Source organism: Python bivittatus, unplaced genomic scaffold, assembly GCF_059951505.1.
Source record: "Python bivittatus isolate LINGU-HERP-01145 unplaced genomic scaffold, Pbiv_v1 ctg000690_np1212, whole genome shotgun sequence".
NCBI lineage: Eukaryota > Metazoa > Chordata > Lepidosauria > Squamata > Pythonidae > Python > Python bivittatus.
The window spans coordinates 12,656,245-12,672,163 of record NW_028277096.1 but is presented as its reverse complement, the minus strand read 5'-3'; the positions used below and the strand labels follow the sequence as shown (position 1 = coordinate 12,672,163).

The following is a 15,919-nucleotide window of genomic DNA, read 5'->3' as shown; positions in this document are numbered from 1 at the left end:
CTGATACACACATACACATGCATAGACAGAAATATCTCTTGTAGTTTTGTTTCTACCCTTTCTCTCCCCCCCTCCGCTCCATTAGCCTCCCAAGTCAATTCAAGAGCTGCTCAAAGTAAAATGAACAGAGGCTCCAGTGTGAAACGGTTGTTACCAAATGAAGGCATAGAGATGGTCTAGCATTCTTGAACAATTTTTGAAAAATTAACAGACTGACTTTTGCCATTACTGGAAATGAAACAGACACAGATTAAGGAAAAAGATGCATGCCCTAAAAGTAACTGAGGTTATACCTCTACAATGTCACACCTTTCCAAATTATGACTTGGAGTAAATAACATAACATAGTGTAACAGTGAAAGAAGGAGAGACGTACTCTTATTAATCTTATTTACAAAATCTGACACTACATCACAGAACATGGTCCTTTTGTTTTTTCATGCAGGAAAAGCTATCAATATTTTACTTTTCTTCACAGGCAGAAATATTTATCTTATGTTCCTATTTCTCATACAGGAATATTGAAATAGGTAGGCATGATCAGTCATTCATTATCTTACACAGTCTTATCAGAATTCAATCAACCTTCCAGGAACTGCAAAATCTAGATAGGTATAAACTCCCTTTCAGTTCTTCAACTTCTTTCATCTCACTTTTGTTTCTTTTGTGCGATTCATGTAGTTTTTAAAATAGCAATTTATCACAGGCAATACTGAAGTAGGTGGAGGGAAATAAGTGCAGGAAAAAACAGGATCTGAGAAGACTTTCCCTTGAGGTATATCACCTGACCTTAGAAATTAAGCAGTCAACTTTACAAGTTATTCTCTACTTCCCAAATCTACCATTTGAATTTCTCATGTGAAACACTTTGTTTTATCTGCCTCAATCTTACAAAACTTCAGCAAGACCAAAATGATATGGGACATAACAGGCAAACAGGTCTTTTGGTTGTACTGATCACAAATGAATGGATCTTTCCCAAAGACTGGAGAACTTCCATAGCTTTAATCATTGCTCAGTAAAACATCCTCAGTTAAAACAGTACCTGCTGAAACTGCTTCCTTCTGATAAGCAGCAATATCATTGACTAATGAGTATCCCCCCATTTTTTTGCACTTTTAACATCAACAGCTCTAGAAAACATGGATGATTCAAATCCAGCATTTACAAAAGACTAGCTTGCCCAACACAATTTATCTTATGGCATGGGAAAGGTTTGGGAGGAAGGGTAGAAGTGATGTACACAATGCCACATGACTGAGATTCTTCTGAAACAAGTGAGCAAAATAAAATTAGTTGAGAAAATGGCCAACCTTCAATGGTCACTTCCACTTCAGGATCCTCACTTGTTTCAGAAGTGGCATGCTGAGAAGAATCTGAAAAAAGCAGAACAAAAAACCAAGTCTGAACGGTGCAGACACACTGTAAGACTGATTTTACTCAACAGTGGCGAGTCAACAAGTATCTGGTATACTATGAATAAAACAGACCCACAACATATAAGCCAAAATATTTATTCACAAGCTTTAAGACCTATGAGATGATGATAGAAAAATGTGGATGTCTAAGTACTAAGATTATCTAAATAGCCTTTTTCTAGATTCATTTGAATTTTTGTTGTCAAACATTTTCAAAATGATTGAACGTAGGAAATTCACAAGTTCTCTCTCACACAAGACAATTACAATGATGCAAACAAATGATAATGATTATAGTAATATTTCTAAAAATGTACATTAAAGGTTAGAACTGTAAGTGTGAATAACAGTTTCTCCGGTTCAAGTGTATTCTACAACTGTCCGCACCTACTGAGTGGTACACCTTCTTTCCACATTAAAGTCATCAATTATCAGCAGCAAGATTTTATATAATAGAAGTACAGTAAGATATAGATATGGCATACTGTCAACATAAGACATCATTCTGAAAATACACTATTCTTATTTTCTTTCCTATTCCCAATGCCAAAGTCAGAAAACATCAAATCCCAACAAACAGCTCTTTCAAACAGTCAAAAGATTCTGAAAAGGGAGTTATGACTCCAGGATAGTGAACTCCACTACTTCCATCACTAAATTGCTTTGCTTCCTGTCAGCCCCTCAAGGCAGACCAGGTCAAGAAACAAGGCTGTATCAATAAGTTATAACTCTAGCATTTCTTGTGGTGTTTTGTTTCCTGGCTTGGTCTACTTCAAAGGGCTGATGTTTCCAAACAACTGGCTCTATCTATGCACTGGACCATTTGCTCAACTGTTCTATTTCCACCATTGCAATCATTATATAACATGTTAAGGAGTCCATCTTCATTAGGAAATATCCGGTAAATATGAAAAAGAGTTAGGAAATAAAAGCTGTTCCCCTAATCAAGCAGAAGTCAAGTACTAAATGACTTTACCAATATCTTCGGGCAGGTCTGAAGATTTATAATTCCCATCATTTTTAGCCATTTATTTTAAAGTATTTGAAATGAAAGAAAATTTGATTCAAAAGAGTGTTTAATTAACCTCACTGTTGACAGAAATGAAAAGTATCAAAATTGTAGTGCAAAACTGCACTTTAGGAACAGCTTACGTATAGTTTGCCAGTGTTATTCTCTGAAGGGGATTTCTAACAATGTAACTAAATACACTATCTTCAGGGTCAGTCAGAAACATGCACAAATAAAACAGTAACAATTGAGCTAATGAAAATCTGGAAGAGCAGGTATAGTCTGGTAAATTCCAGGCATGTAATAGGGCACTGAAAATGAGTTTTGAATTAGATAACTCACTCAGATCATCAACCTAATATAAATAGCTAGCATAGGCCCATGTGAGCAGGGAGACTTGTTAGTAAAGAGCTCATGGAATTCTCAAGGTCATATTAGAGGATGACTTTTTTCATTGTCCTATCAAATCAAAATTTACTAAACAGTTATATATACGTAATGTTCTGGTAAATCACTTGTTTCAAAGGGCATCACGTAACAGCTTATATATATGGATGGTTCATAGTAGTTCACAGAAGGATTTGCATTCAGCTTTCCATCCCAGTTTAGGAATTGCTGAACCTTACTTAATCACTCTTTTAATTTTGTACTTTCCTTGTCACATGTCTCCTTCAGAAGTTAAGGCTTCCCATTCTGCCTATCAGCAAGGTACACTGAGAAACATGTTGTGCAGGATTTCCACACTGGGAATAACATGTTGCCATGTCAGACAATATATATATTTGGACATAACAGTGAACTACAATTTAGACTTATAGGGATGCCTCTGTTCATTCTCCTCTATGTAGCCACACAATCTAGAACAAATTTTCCAATTTTAAATTCAACTTTGGCATGTTGAAATAAGCCAACATTATAGGACAAAGGTTGAAATTCATTGTTTTCAAATAAACCATAGTAAAGATTAATCAGTTTGAACAACAGGGCCATCTCTGTTAATGAAGAACAAAAACTTATGAATTCCTCTTTAATCTGAATCAGAGGAAGAACGGAGAGCAAGTGATTCATTTTTTAAATGGTGAAGTATGCTCCAAACAGGTTCAAAACTCCATACTGACAGGGAAGTGATCTACACAGCACAACAAAAGGTTGCCAACAAAGTAAGACATAGAAGAGATTCTATGTCCAAACAGTAATATACAATTTTACATTGTACAGAATAGAGGCTCCTTTAACAGCCTAAGGCTTTCTAAAAAGTTTCTACTAAGCTACTTCAACTACTAATTTAAGTCTACTATTTTAATACAAATGTTGATTATGTTAGCCTTTTACACCTGTTGAGTTTTCCTCTGCAGATTCTAATCAAGCAAAAAATTCAGTTTTTCAGATTCTCAACACCAAAATAGTGCTTTTTAAAATATGCAACACAATACAATCATGAAACTAACAGGGAAGGATCCTTCAACATTTAAAATAAATAGATTAATAGATATAAATACCAGTTTTCTTAAAAAATTGAATAAGGCAGAAGCAGTACAAAGAATATTTTTCTTATTCTGTAACATTACTTTGGGTCAGTCCAAAACATCATTACTTTCAGATTCCATTTCACAATGCACAAAGAAAGCTTAGGAAGCAGAGTGATCTGACAACTGATATGATCCTGAAATTTGAACAGGGAGCTAAATCTAACAGTAACTTCATGCTGTTGCTAAATTAATGCTTCATATAACTGTTCACCTATATGTTGATGCAAAAAATATTTCCATAATAGGAACGTTCCTATGAGCCACAATTTGTAGCCCACCAATTCAGTCCTGTTACAGCCAGCTTTTATTAAACAAGTTAAGAATCCTTAATATTATGATGCTGAAATCAACACCTGAAGAGTTAATATATGCTTTGGCAAGCACAAGTCACATTCTCAGCAGCAACAGCAGCAGCGGTCCCTTTTCAGAAGCTAGGTCTTTAGATTTGAGGGAGAGAACTTGTTCAATAAAATTCCTATTAGCAAGCAACATAAACTAAATAATTTTTCACATTGTTTTTCTCCACATCCCATTGCACCACACCTTGCACTGCTAGTTCCAGATACTGAAATAATTTAATAGAAACAAGTAAAATAGGCCTAATAATCATAAAATTTAATTAAAAGTACATGATTATCTAATTTTTCATCACCACCTTTTAAAAAAATATATACATATGCTGCCTTCATACTTTCAAGCTCTTGTGTTATGCAGCAGTACTACTGTCTACTCAAGTAGGAAAAAGATAAAGAAAATCCACCCAAGATGATAGAGAAGACAGATTGGATGGAGGAGACCAACTATCACCTCTTTCCAAACAGCTCACATAGCTTACTGGAAGGTGCAAGAGGGGAGAAAGGGAAAGGGGATTATCTTGCAAATATTTCTCAATATGTTTTCCACAATAAACATGCAGGACCACAATTCAAGGGGAGAAAAATAAATACACAACCATGTGGAATGTGAAAAAAGAATGCAAGACACAGACACAATGGATATGTTTGCACTGTGCTTTTTCAATTTTTTAAATACCTTACCAGAGTTTATTTTTTAAAATTTACATATTTCTAACCTTCTACTGGCAATTCCACATCTGTTCCTTCACTGCAATCGGAACCCTGGTTGCTCCCTTTAGACAAATATAAACATACCATCATAAAAAAGTGGAGGATGCTAGTAATACTTGAAATTTCATAATTAGTATCTTGAATAATAGGTTAAGTAGAAGTGTTATGGCACACTGGCACCTAGTCTCCAGCAGGTTCACTGCAAACAGAAATCTATGGGAAGAGTCAATCCAAAAAGTAAATCCGAAAGTACAGCATTTGGGTCATCTGTAATTTGGAAGAGTTTTCTTCAAGAAATACACACAATCCAGATGGTGTAGATTTTTAAAAGAATTAGGGGAAGGACGAAAGCGTGTAGCTGGGAAAATATACACATTCTTTCCAAGTTCTATTCAATTCATTTCCTTTGTAATATTGAATTGTTAACCCTCCTAATTTGCCAATATGAAGGGTTAGAAAATAGGGAAACAGAAATGTGTTCAAAAAGTCATTTAAAAATGCCTCTTGATGGGAAGATAGTATATGTCTTTGTTCCCCACAGATGAAAAAACAGGGAATACAGCAACTCTAGGCAGAAACAAAGTTTCTGAATGAAACCAAACTAGAGAAAGTAATGGGGGGGGGGAGAAATCACTGCTCTACAAAATTCAGGCCATGGATCTGAAACCAAATTTAGAAGAACAGTGCTCCTGGCAAGCAGGACATGAAACTGGGGCATTAATGTTGTGAGAAATAGTACCATGATGATGAACAAGTGAATTGCTATACCTGTATAAGACTTTGCCATGGCGATTTTCTCATCAATCGCCGAAGTTTCTGAAGGACCTGCTTTGTAAATAAAGACAGCCATAAAAAAAATCACTAAGATTTTTCCATTTCCATTATGAGAGCATGCTGGGCTGAATCAAGCAATTATAGAGCAAAGAATTGTTACAATGGGGGAGGAGGGTGTTGAACAATATGTAAACCACAATTAATGGTTAGCATGAATAAGCTCCAGATGCACCTACAGCCTCCTCCCTCTACATGTCATTTGTACAAAACACATACCAGCCCATGTGTGTTTTGTGATGTACTTTCAAGGTGCACTAACTACATATTTTAACATAAGAAGTCATGAGCTTTGTGTAATCCTGAAGGCTACACATTTTCCTTTAAACAATCCATAGACAGATGGGCCACTATTCTATTTGGATTACTGCAACAAAATCGGGCTCCTTGGAAAAGCATATGGCAGCTTCAGCTGGTCCAGAATGCAGGAGTGCATTGAGATTCACTCATGTAACACCACTCCTGAGCGAGCTGCATTGGCTTCCAGTAGGCTTCCAGGTGTAATTCAAGATGCCGGTTATCAACTTTTAAAGTTCTACACGGCACAGGGATAGGTTACTTGTGGAACTGCTTGTCTCCAGTAACTTCTGTCCATCCCACCAGATCTTACAGGGTAGGCATGCTCGGGTCCCCTCAGTGAAACAGTGCTATCTTGTGGGAACCAGGAGATATGCCTTCCCTGTCATGGTGCCCACCCTACAAAACAGCCTTCCTCCTGAGATCCAGATGGCTCTGACTCTGTCAGCCTTCCAGGAGGCTATGAAAACCTGGCTATTCTCTCAGGCATTACAGCCAAGTTGTTAGCAGAACCTGAAATGCATATGTTTGGGACTGTGATTTTTTTGTGAGATAGTTCAGCTCTTGTATCTATTATATTTGCTATTAATTATATTTTTCATTCAGTTTTATATTGGTTTTGTATTGTTAGCCAACCAGAATTATTTGTCTCAGATGGGTGGCCATATAAATTTTCTAAATAAATACTGCTGAGGAGGAGGAGATGGTGGGCACCTATGGGAAGTATTTGTACTGACCATCTTCTACATGGCACAGAAATATAATTACAGAGTTATAACAGTGTGAAGAGTTCCAAGAATCATCTACCACTGTGTCCTAGAATGGCACCAATTCATGTTGCACTTCATACCATATCAGTACCATTAAGACAAGCAATAATTTAAAGCTGCCTACCCACTCAACACATTAATCTTTGTACGTGATTTCTGGAGCGAAGCAACACTCATAATTACAATCTATCAACTGTCATATGGTCAGTACAAGCTGTAGTTTTGCAAATTTACTTTAAATCCATAGCTTCTGATTCAGTTTTGACAAATTGTATAACCCATTGTTTGTCACTTCAGATGACACTCTAAACTGTTAAGCTTTCTCTGTCTGGCATGTTATCTAAATAGAACCACAATGTTTCAAATATATCTTTCTGCCAGTCCTTTAAAAACTTTTCATTTGAAACTGAGGCATAGAAACACGAATATATTTTGCAAATCTAGCCAATGGATATTTCCATTTTGAATGCCCTATCACTTCTATTTAAATTCCAAATTGCTTCCAAATGCAGCAAGAAATCCAGCTGTTAGCAACTGTCCTCAGCCAGCATCACAATGCAAGGCTAATACAATTATTTTCTGAAAACAATCTTAGGCACAATTATTGTTCATCTCTCTTTTTTCATCTGTATTTAACAATGGACTTTTAACCAACTCTCAGTCTAATGACAAATCCAATCAACAGAGGAAACTAATACTCCGATGAAACATACAGGCAGGAACACTCTCCAGTGTCATCAAGACGGCAATCAAGATGAAGTTCTTCTGGCTATGCTGTTGGGACCATTTATTAGTGATTTGTATGCAGTGGTTGCATATGCTGCCCATTTATCCAAGGTGACCTCTTAATTCCAAATTCAAGGCATTTTAGGAATAGTAATGAATCTTCAGTCAGGTATGCCTTGCTCGCAAAAGGCTTCTTTTTGTCCTTTTTCAAATAAATAGGGAGTTATTATGCTACTATTTTGTAAAAAACTACCATGAAATTTTGGGGATTTAACGTGATGATGTGTTGAAATCTCACGAGATTCACACTATGAGATTTTGCTTAATTTAAGTTTGAGGTTCCATAGATACTGTCTAAGAGCACTTCAGAAGTCCTCAGCTCTGTGGGCACTGCACTGATAACCCTTGAAATAAGGTCAGTTTAAATATTAAGAAGCTGCTTTCAAGTACCTAACTTGCATGTCTTCTTCTATGATCCTGGTGGCTACTTTTTAAAGTCAAAAAAAGTCTATGCAAAGGCATCACGCTCCTGTACATATACCACTTGCCTAGCTAAAACGGTATGGCTGAACTTCACTACTATCTCTACTATAATTGAAGGCTTCAGTGGGCATATTATATAAAAAAAAATTCTGCTGTTCTCTCTAGGTTGGGGAAAGGAGTAAAGTGGTATTACCCTTGGGATATAGCAGGAGAAAGAAGGCATCTGTAAGCAAAGCAGCTTTTTAAATTCAGCTATTTCTTGGCTGCTTAAATGAAGCCAGAGATGGTTCTGTAAAGAGTATCCATGCTTTAACACTTCCATCCTACTACTGCTTCGGCTGTCAATTCACACACACCACTTTCAGCATTCTGGTGCAAACCAACCTTGCTGTGATGTTTTGCAATGCCAGCACTAGGCGACGGGTCACAATTGGACAGTTGTCCAGTTAGTATTCGCCATCCTCAATGTTCATCTCCTGGCAGAGCATCTTGCACAAAATGGGTCATTAAAAAAAAAAAGGCAGCACAGCCAATAAACCTCATATCTGGGTCAGGAGAAGGGAAGAAGGGGAAAGGAGAAATGTCCTGACAAAAGATACTGAATGTCACTAGCTTTTCATTAAAATTGTCTCCTGGAAGATAAATGTAAATTAGGGAAGGAAGAGATGAAACTATATTTTTATCATAATATAAAACCCATTACCTTCCATTATAAAATTTAGTGTGGCATAAACAGGATTCCAAAGTAGTCTTCCACCCAAGTACAGACCAGACTTAGACCTGCTTAGCTTTCCAAAGGTTACTCAACTCTGTGCCTTTACTTTAAACCCTAGCCCCAGGAAATTACATTAGGCTGGGATCATTCAACAATGATGCTGCCCTATGGAATGGTTTTCAGAATAATTTGTATATAGCTACTGCAAAAAAACCATTACGAAGTCACACACTCCATTAGTCCTTAATTGTATGGCAAAATAGACCATTTCAATTAAACCATGCTAATCCCATATATGTACAGCTTGCCATCAGGATGCCACTTCCAAATGGACATTCCAAGGGGCTGTGGAAAGGGGAGAAACAATTTAATTACATTGAAGTTTAATAAATAATTGCTATGGCTGCCGTGTTTATCTTGTATTGCACATCAACCCTATAATTTTTTAAGCAAAGGGTTTAGTGCCTATTCCACCAAGTCAGATAAGGTGGGTGCACTCCAGGTCCCTTTCTTCAAATGTTGCCATCTGGCTGGACCTGGGGAATGCCTTCTTGATAGCAATTCCTACACTTTGAACACCCTGGTAGGCTACTATCCACCTAGCCTTCCAGAAAGCCTTGAAGAGCTGGCTCTTTCCACAAGCACTGGGGTAGAATAAGGCTCAAGCTTGATAAAGTTATTGTTGATATATTGGGGGGGGGGGTTGTTTTGGGGGGCGCTGGCAGTTTTTATGGTGGTTTTATGGCTTTTGCTGTTTGTAAGCTGCCCAGAGCTATGATGCATAACATGGGTGACCTTGTCTCTTTTAAATCAATGAAGTACACAAACCCACATAATTTCTGGGTGATAAGATATATAAAACAGTCATAGGGAATTATGACATGTAGACTATCTTTCTATTCCTCCCTCCAAAACTACACATTTGTAATACTTGGTATTTGGCAACAATACCAAGTTTGACTATTGACAGAATAGTTATTATACTTATCTTTATGTTACGTAATTTATCTAAACACCTAGAAAACACCTGTCAAGTGTTTAGAAATGGGAGGAGGGAGCCACAGACAATGGTATATAGGGAGCAAATGCAGCACACAAATGAACAGGAACCATGCAGGGGTCCCCTAACCAAAAGCAAGTTCTGCTTCAAATAGTGTAATCTCACACTGGAACCACAGCCCTATGTTCTCTTCCTATCTCCTCCAATTCCCTTCATCTTCATTTGTCTTTCTGGCAGCATAGTTTACCATTCAAGATTTCAGACTGTATAAAAGAAGATTCATATTCACTGTTACCTGGAATATTAAACTGATAATACTCAGGGTCTTCTGATTCTTCTTTAACTGTTACCATCTCGAGTCCTGAAGTAGAAACAATTAATATTCTATTTACATAGATAATTAGGAATCTAAATCAGCACTTACCTTTTGCTGTTTTATATGCATCAAGAAAATCAACACATTCTGAGTTAACTGTAATTAACATGTTGAATCCCAAGTTTAAGCAACAGACACTCTTCAATTTTGACATTATAACAGAACCGATTATGTGGCATGAAGTCAGTGCTGATTTGCAGCAATCACATAGATATTCTCCATGATGATCTGTCCCTAACCTGGTTTTCTAACAGTAATCACCACTGTGACTGCATTCATCCACCTTGCCAGAAAATTGTACTTTTTTATAATTATCAGATCAAGTCCCATCTAACCTAACACTTCATTTCCAATCTCAACCAAAAACAAAGTGTACACATTTATTTCAGTCCAACTAAGAAGCATGGATAGAATCAACTTGTAATATACCCACTTGACATTTGCCTATTTCTCCAGCAAGTGTTGTTGCAGATAACCCATCCTTAGATTTATGTGGTTTAAGACAAATCACTAGTTATGAGTATTAGAAGTTATATAGACCAATTAAAGCTCAATTTTTCCTGAGCTGAAAAACTGAACCATGGCCAGTACTACATTCCTAGCACATAGCAATTGGTAAGAACTGCTAGTCTTTGTGTCAGATATTATTAAATATTTTTGCTCTTCACAAAATTTTCCTATTACTATATGTCTTATGAATGAACTATTGCCATTTAAATGTTGTTTGTTAGCCTATAGTACAGTATAGCATGTAAAAGATTCCAAGCCTTGAAAAGGAACAAATTATTTACTTTTTGTGTTTTTTATTTTGTTGTTGTTGTTTAGTCATTAAGTCGTGTCCGACTCTTCGTGACCCCATGAACCATATGTTTTTTATTTTATTTATAGCTAAATACTTTATTTTTACTTCAGCTTTTAACAATTTTTTAAGAAAGTTATACCATAGTAAAGATACAAAAAACATTTATTATTTCTGAAAAGATCAGTGTGTGTCCAGTTACCCAGCCCATGGCAGAATATCAGACATTTACACACTTTTTTGGGCGGAGTCCATTAAAAAAAATCACATTTACAAGGAGATATATTAGCAATGGCCATAATTTTTATTGGTGCTCTTAATCAAATGATAGTGGCAACGAAATGCAGGGCCTGAAGAGGCCTGCATTTCCCATGTGTAAATATTTCTTGTTTTTACTATGAAAAGTTAGGAATAAACCTTGTATTAAAGTGAATTCCTAGCAAAGAGGCATTTTCAAGATCCACTAATTATAATGTATGTCATGCAGTCTAACTAGGCCATGAAGCCTATTACCGGCAGTTTTGAAATCACTAAAAAAATTAAATGGATGCTTCATATTAAAAATGCGGATTTTTTGAGAAATGCAAATAAAACATGTATGTTTAGGAAAATGTACCTGACAATGAATTTGGGGGAAGTATTTAAAAAAAAAATTGACAGCACAGATACTTGAATTTCTGCTCTTAGAAAACACAGGCTGATTTCAATTCACAACCTGTGAACAATCCCCTTCGCAAGCTCAAGAAATAAGCATTTTAGAAAGAAATAGAAATACGAACCAGAATCTTCATTGGGCTCAGTCTTCACCTGAATGGAAGGGCAACTAGACAAACAGAGAATAGGTAATTCTCACCCAGTGAGTATAATACATCACATGAATTTATCTCATCATTGATTCAATTAAATGAGTTCTCACTAGGCTAACTGGCTCTCTAGGACATTGAGAGGAAAATTCCTTCCGAATTGCCTATCCTCAACTGGAGAAACATGCTTAGAAGGCTCTGGCAGAGCCTTTAAATAGTTATAGCAACTTTTAGACAACTGCAGCTGCTCTGCAACTTGATCTGAATTCCTCACCAGCATAAGTCAGTTGTAGGTGTTCTGGCCCTAAACCCTAACCCTGAATTTATGTGGGGCTATTGAGGACTAGACACCTCAAAGCTGCTGACCATAAGATGTCAACTAAAAACTCTCAAAAATGTCACGCATTTGATTTTTTATTTTGATTTTCTGCTGCTTTAACCTGATGCTGGCACTGATTTTTTTTAGCGTTTAGGATTTTTAAAGTATTCTTTAAAATGAGTTGCTAGCAGAATTGTTAATTACAGCTGAAAGACAGAAGATAAATACTGAATATTGTCACTTCATGTTTTGTCACTGAAAAAAGTACTGCTGTACTGTTTGTAGACAAGCTATAGGAAAAAAAATCAGAGAACACCACAGAAGGTTTTGTACCTTCCGCCTGGAGATGTTATCGTGTGTGAGGAGTCTGACACACGAGGACCTGGAAAAAAAATGAAAAAAGAATATATTTCCATAACTTAAGTCACACAAATATTAAGCTGAATACAGAATATATATGGGAATGTGAAAAAATAAAGTTGATTAAGGGATACTGATATTTTTCCTGTTATATAATTGTATAGAACTTTTACAGTTCTATACAATATACAGTATAGCATTGATATCACTTGGTTGTGTCAAAAAATTCACTTGGGCTATCTGTTTTTACCCCCTCTCACTGTCTTGCTCTAGAAGAATGTATCTGTGATCAAACTGAGTGGAGCCAATTACAGGAAGCATATGATTTATTCTGAATTTCCCTGACCTTTAAGATCTTTGGGAGAAGCATATTCCCTCAGTCTTTCCACCACCAGAACAAACAGAAGACCTTTTTGGTGGCTGCTCCTATGTTCTGTGATTCCAACTCCTTTGGTTACCTTTTCTGAAGTTTTTATTTAAACTGGTATTGACATATAAACTGAAGATGTAGGTACATGGCATATTGTTTAATTAAAGGACCACAGCAGTATTTTATTTATGCTTTATATTTATGTTGTTTTTAATATTGTTCACTGATTCTTATTGATCCAATTTATATTTCTTTTTTCTAGCCTGAGGATATATAATTATTACTTGGTTGAGTATGACATAAATTAATCTGTAAGCAAGTATAGTGTAATTCAATACAGAGATGTTAATTATAAATCAGAATCAGTTCAGAATATCTTCCCCTAGTAAGATTAAGATTAAAAGTTACATAACATTAGTTCAGAACTCAAGCTCAAGAAAATTCTGAATTCTAAAGCCAAGAAGTAATGGCCAACATTTCAGCCAGGTTCTGATAATTGTAGGGAAGGAGATGGAAAAAAAGCAAGACTAAAAGTTCAGCCACATCAACTCCAGAGTCTCCTGGCCAATAAATTTAAATAAATAATCAATCAATCAATCAATCAATCAATCAACCAAAGCAACATCAGAAAACTAGATTGAGAGGCTGGAAATACTCATTGATGTTCTCAAGGCTTCTGAGTGAGTCTTACTTTAATCTGAGAAATTAAAGTCTTGCCTTAGCAAGACTTGATAGAAGCCAGGTCTGATAAAGTGAACAGCCACTAGCTATGTCAGCACTCTGGGTCATGGCAATTTTCAAGGCTCTATTGTTTGCTGAGCATCATCTACTTATGATTCTGATAGCATATACTCTCTCAATATGAATAAACAGACCCTGCAAAATCTTAGAAAGAGGTGCTTTACAATGTGCAGATGTATAAAAAGCACCTTTTAAAAAATTGCTTAAGGAGTCATTTCATTTGCATGGTCCAGCAGCTGCTTCAGAAGTGATGCAGCATGCACATACATACAGAGGGCATTGGGAATAGCTTGTGAAACAACCAGCAAACCTTGCAAATGACACAGCTACTTTAATTATTTGAAAAGAGGTTCTTTGTTAAATGCTTCTGCACAAAGACCTTTCCCGCCCCCCCCAAAGGCTTTCCACAGCCTTACTGTTTAAGATCCACAGTATCTGAGACAATATATGTAACTTTTAAACAACAGGATTTGCTTTACTATAAGAGTAGCAAAAATAAATTCCTGCATGAGATGTGCTGGGGTGGGGGTGAGGGAAGTACAGAGGAAATTATTCTGGTCTTACAAAAGGTTGAAAAAATTAAATAGTAATTTGAAACTGCTAGCATAGTTCAAGAACTTTTCAATACTGTATACTTCTTTTCAGGGCATCAACATATCTTGAAAAAAGCTACAGAAATATAATTGTTGCTACATAGAAAATGAACGTTTTAATTTTTTATTTAGATCAAGTTAGGACTCACCTAAATGTTTCTTTGGCTCAAGGAAAGGCCTATATAAAGAAAGAGCAAATTCTATTATCCTAAAAGGTCCAGTTATGAAAATGATAATAGCATTTGAGTGTCCAGATCATTTCTTCAATTTTTGTTCATAATTCCTACAAAACCATCTATAAGATAGGGTAATATTACAAGGTCCATTTTGGACTGCAGAGGGAAGATGAAGGAATGGTGAAAATAGTATCACAAATAGAAATGTCTGATTCACAGCAGAACAACATCATTTCCCTCAGTTTTGGAAAGGGAATTTCCATAATCCATACTATTACAAATTAATTTAAAGCTTTAGAGAGAAGTCTTCAAAGCTCTAATTTAAGTGAAAAAAATTGTTCTTTACTAAAAGGTTCCTCTTTTCTGATGCCAAGATAATTGATTTCTCTTAAGTTTCTAACGGCTACCAAATTATCCGAAGAGAAAAATATGTAGCGCATAATGAACTGTCCTCCTCATGTAAGCATCCAATCTATTTCCAAATTTGGTCTTTTGAACATGGAAGAATATGTTCTTCCTGGGAAGGACTGCTCTTCAAGAACCTGCAGAGATAATCAGGTTTACAAGGGAGTTTGTTTCTACATGGGAATTGCTGTCCTGCTAATACGTTAAATAGCTTTAGTAACCCATATTTACACTTTATTATCCAAAGTGGTTTATGAACATTTTGCTGCAAGCTCTAAGTATCTCAAGAAACTAAAAGAAAATGAAATTAAGTTTGTACCTTTTGATGACAAATGAGATCCCAGATTTGTTTTCCAAAATCCACTTCAGTGTTGTGACATCATAGCTGGAGGGATGTTTGAAAGCAAGTCCTTCTGGAAGCCCATGTACTACCACAGCAAATGGATCCCTCTGAATCTTATCATATGGCACAGGAACTACTGTTGATTTTCCTAAAGCTTTACCTAGATGGGCGAAAATCAATCTTTAGCAATGGGATATCATTTTTATTGGTAAAGTAACCAAACAATGGCAAATGTGTCCTTTTCTTTGATGCATAAACTGATTTTGAAATAAAAATTAGCCCAGTAACTCTTTATATAGATGAGGTAGATAGTGTAACCACTCTCTAGCCCTCAGGTCTCCAGTGTAGTTCTCTGATCTGCCATTGTGACCATAAACAATTATCCTCACAAGCTCCAGGTTTTCTTTCTTTAAAAAAAATGTTTTTTTTATTTAAAAAATGAGAAGCTGGCATACTTCAAAGGAAAGCACCAGCCTCCAGCATGACATTTATTATTATGACAGGCCTTCTCTGTGGCATCTCCCACATTATGAAACTCTCCTCAAAGGTACATTTAGCCCCTATGTGGTTAATAGCCCATAAGCATTCCAAAGCTATATTATTTTAGTGAGCTTTGGCCCCTAGTGGTCCTTTGTGAGGGCATTCATCCTTTATATTTGATGTTGTGGGATTTTGATTATGAATTTGTAATTTCTGTACTACTGTATATCACCTAGGGTTTTTTTGCGACTGAGGCAGATAAGCATTGGATCCAGAGTCGTTTTGCGTGAGATGTACAGCTATATAAAT

The 15,919-nt window shown here is 36.2% G+C and overlaps 1 protein-coding gene across 4 annotated transcripts in view; it reads right to left on the bottom strand.

Annotated features, from left to right (window-relative positions):
* The window catches only part of GTF2I (general transcription factor IIi), a 78,313-nt gene that overhangs the window by 47,311 nt on the left and 15,083 nt on the right, over positions 1-15,919 (bottom strand). For 2 of the 4 annotated variants that reach the window (XM_088152467.1, XM_088152466.1), the window contains exons 5-10: positions 15,107-15,290; positions 14,356-14,384; positions 12,476-12,524; positions 11,800-11,843; positions 10,141-10,206; positions 1,314-1,376 (exon numbers count right to left, since the gene is read on the bottom strand). In XM_088152467.1, coding sequence (XP_088008593.1) covers positions 1,314-1,376; positions 10,141-10,206; positions 11,800-11,843; positions 12,476-12,524; positions 14,356-14,384; positions 15,107-15,290 — 435 coding nt within the window. Of the gene's footprint in view, positions 1-1,313; positions 1,377-5,028; positions 5,086-5,791; positions 5,852-10,140; positions 10,207-11,799; positions 11,844-12,475; positions 12,525-14,355; positions 14,385-15,106; positions 15,291-15,919 lie in introns of all 4 variants that reach the window. The other 2 variants (XM_088152469.1, XM_088152465.1) reach the window with 2 other exon arrangements.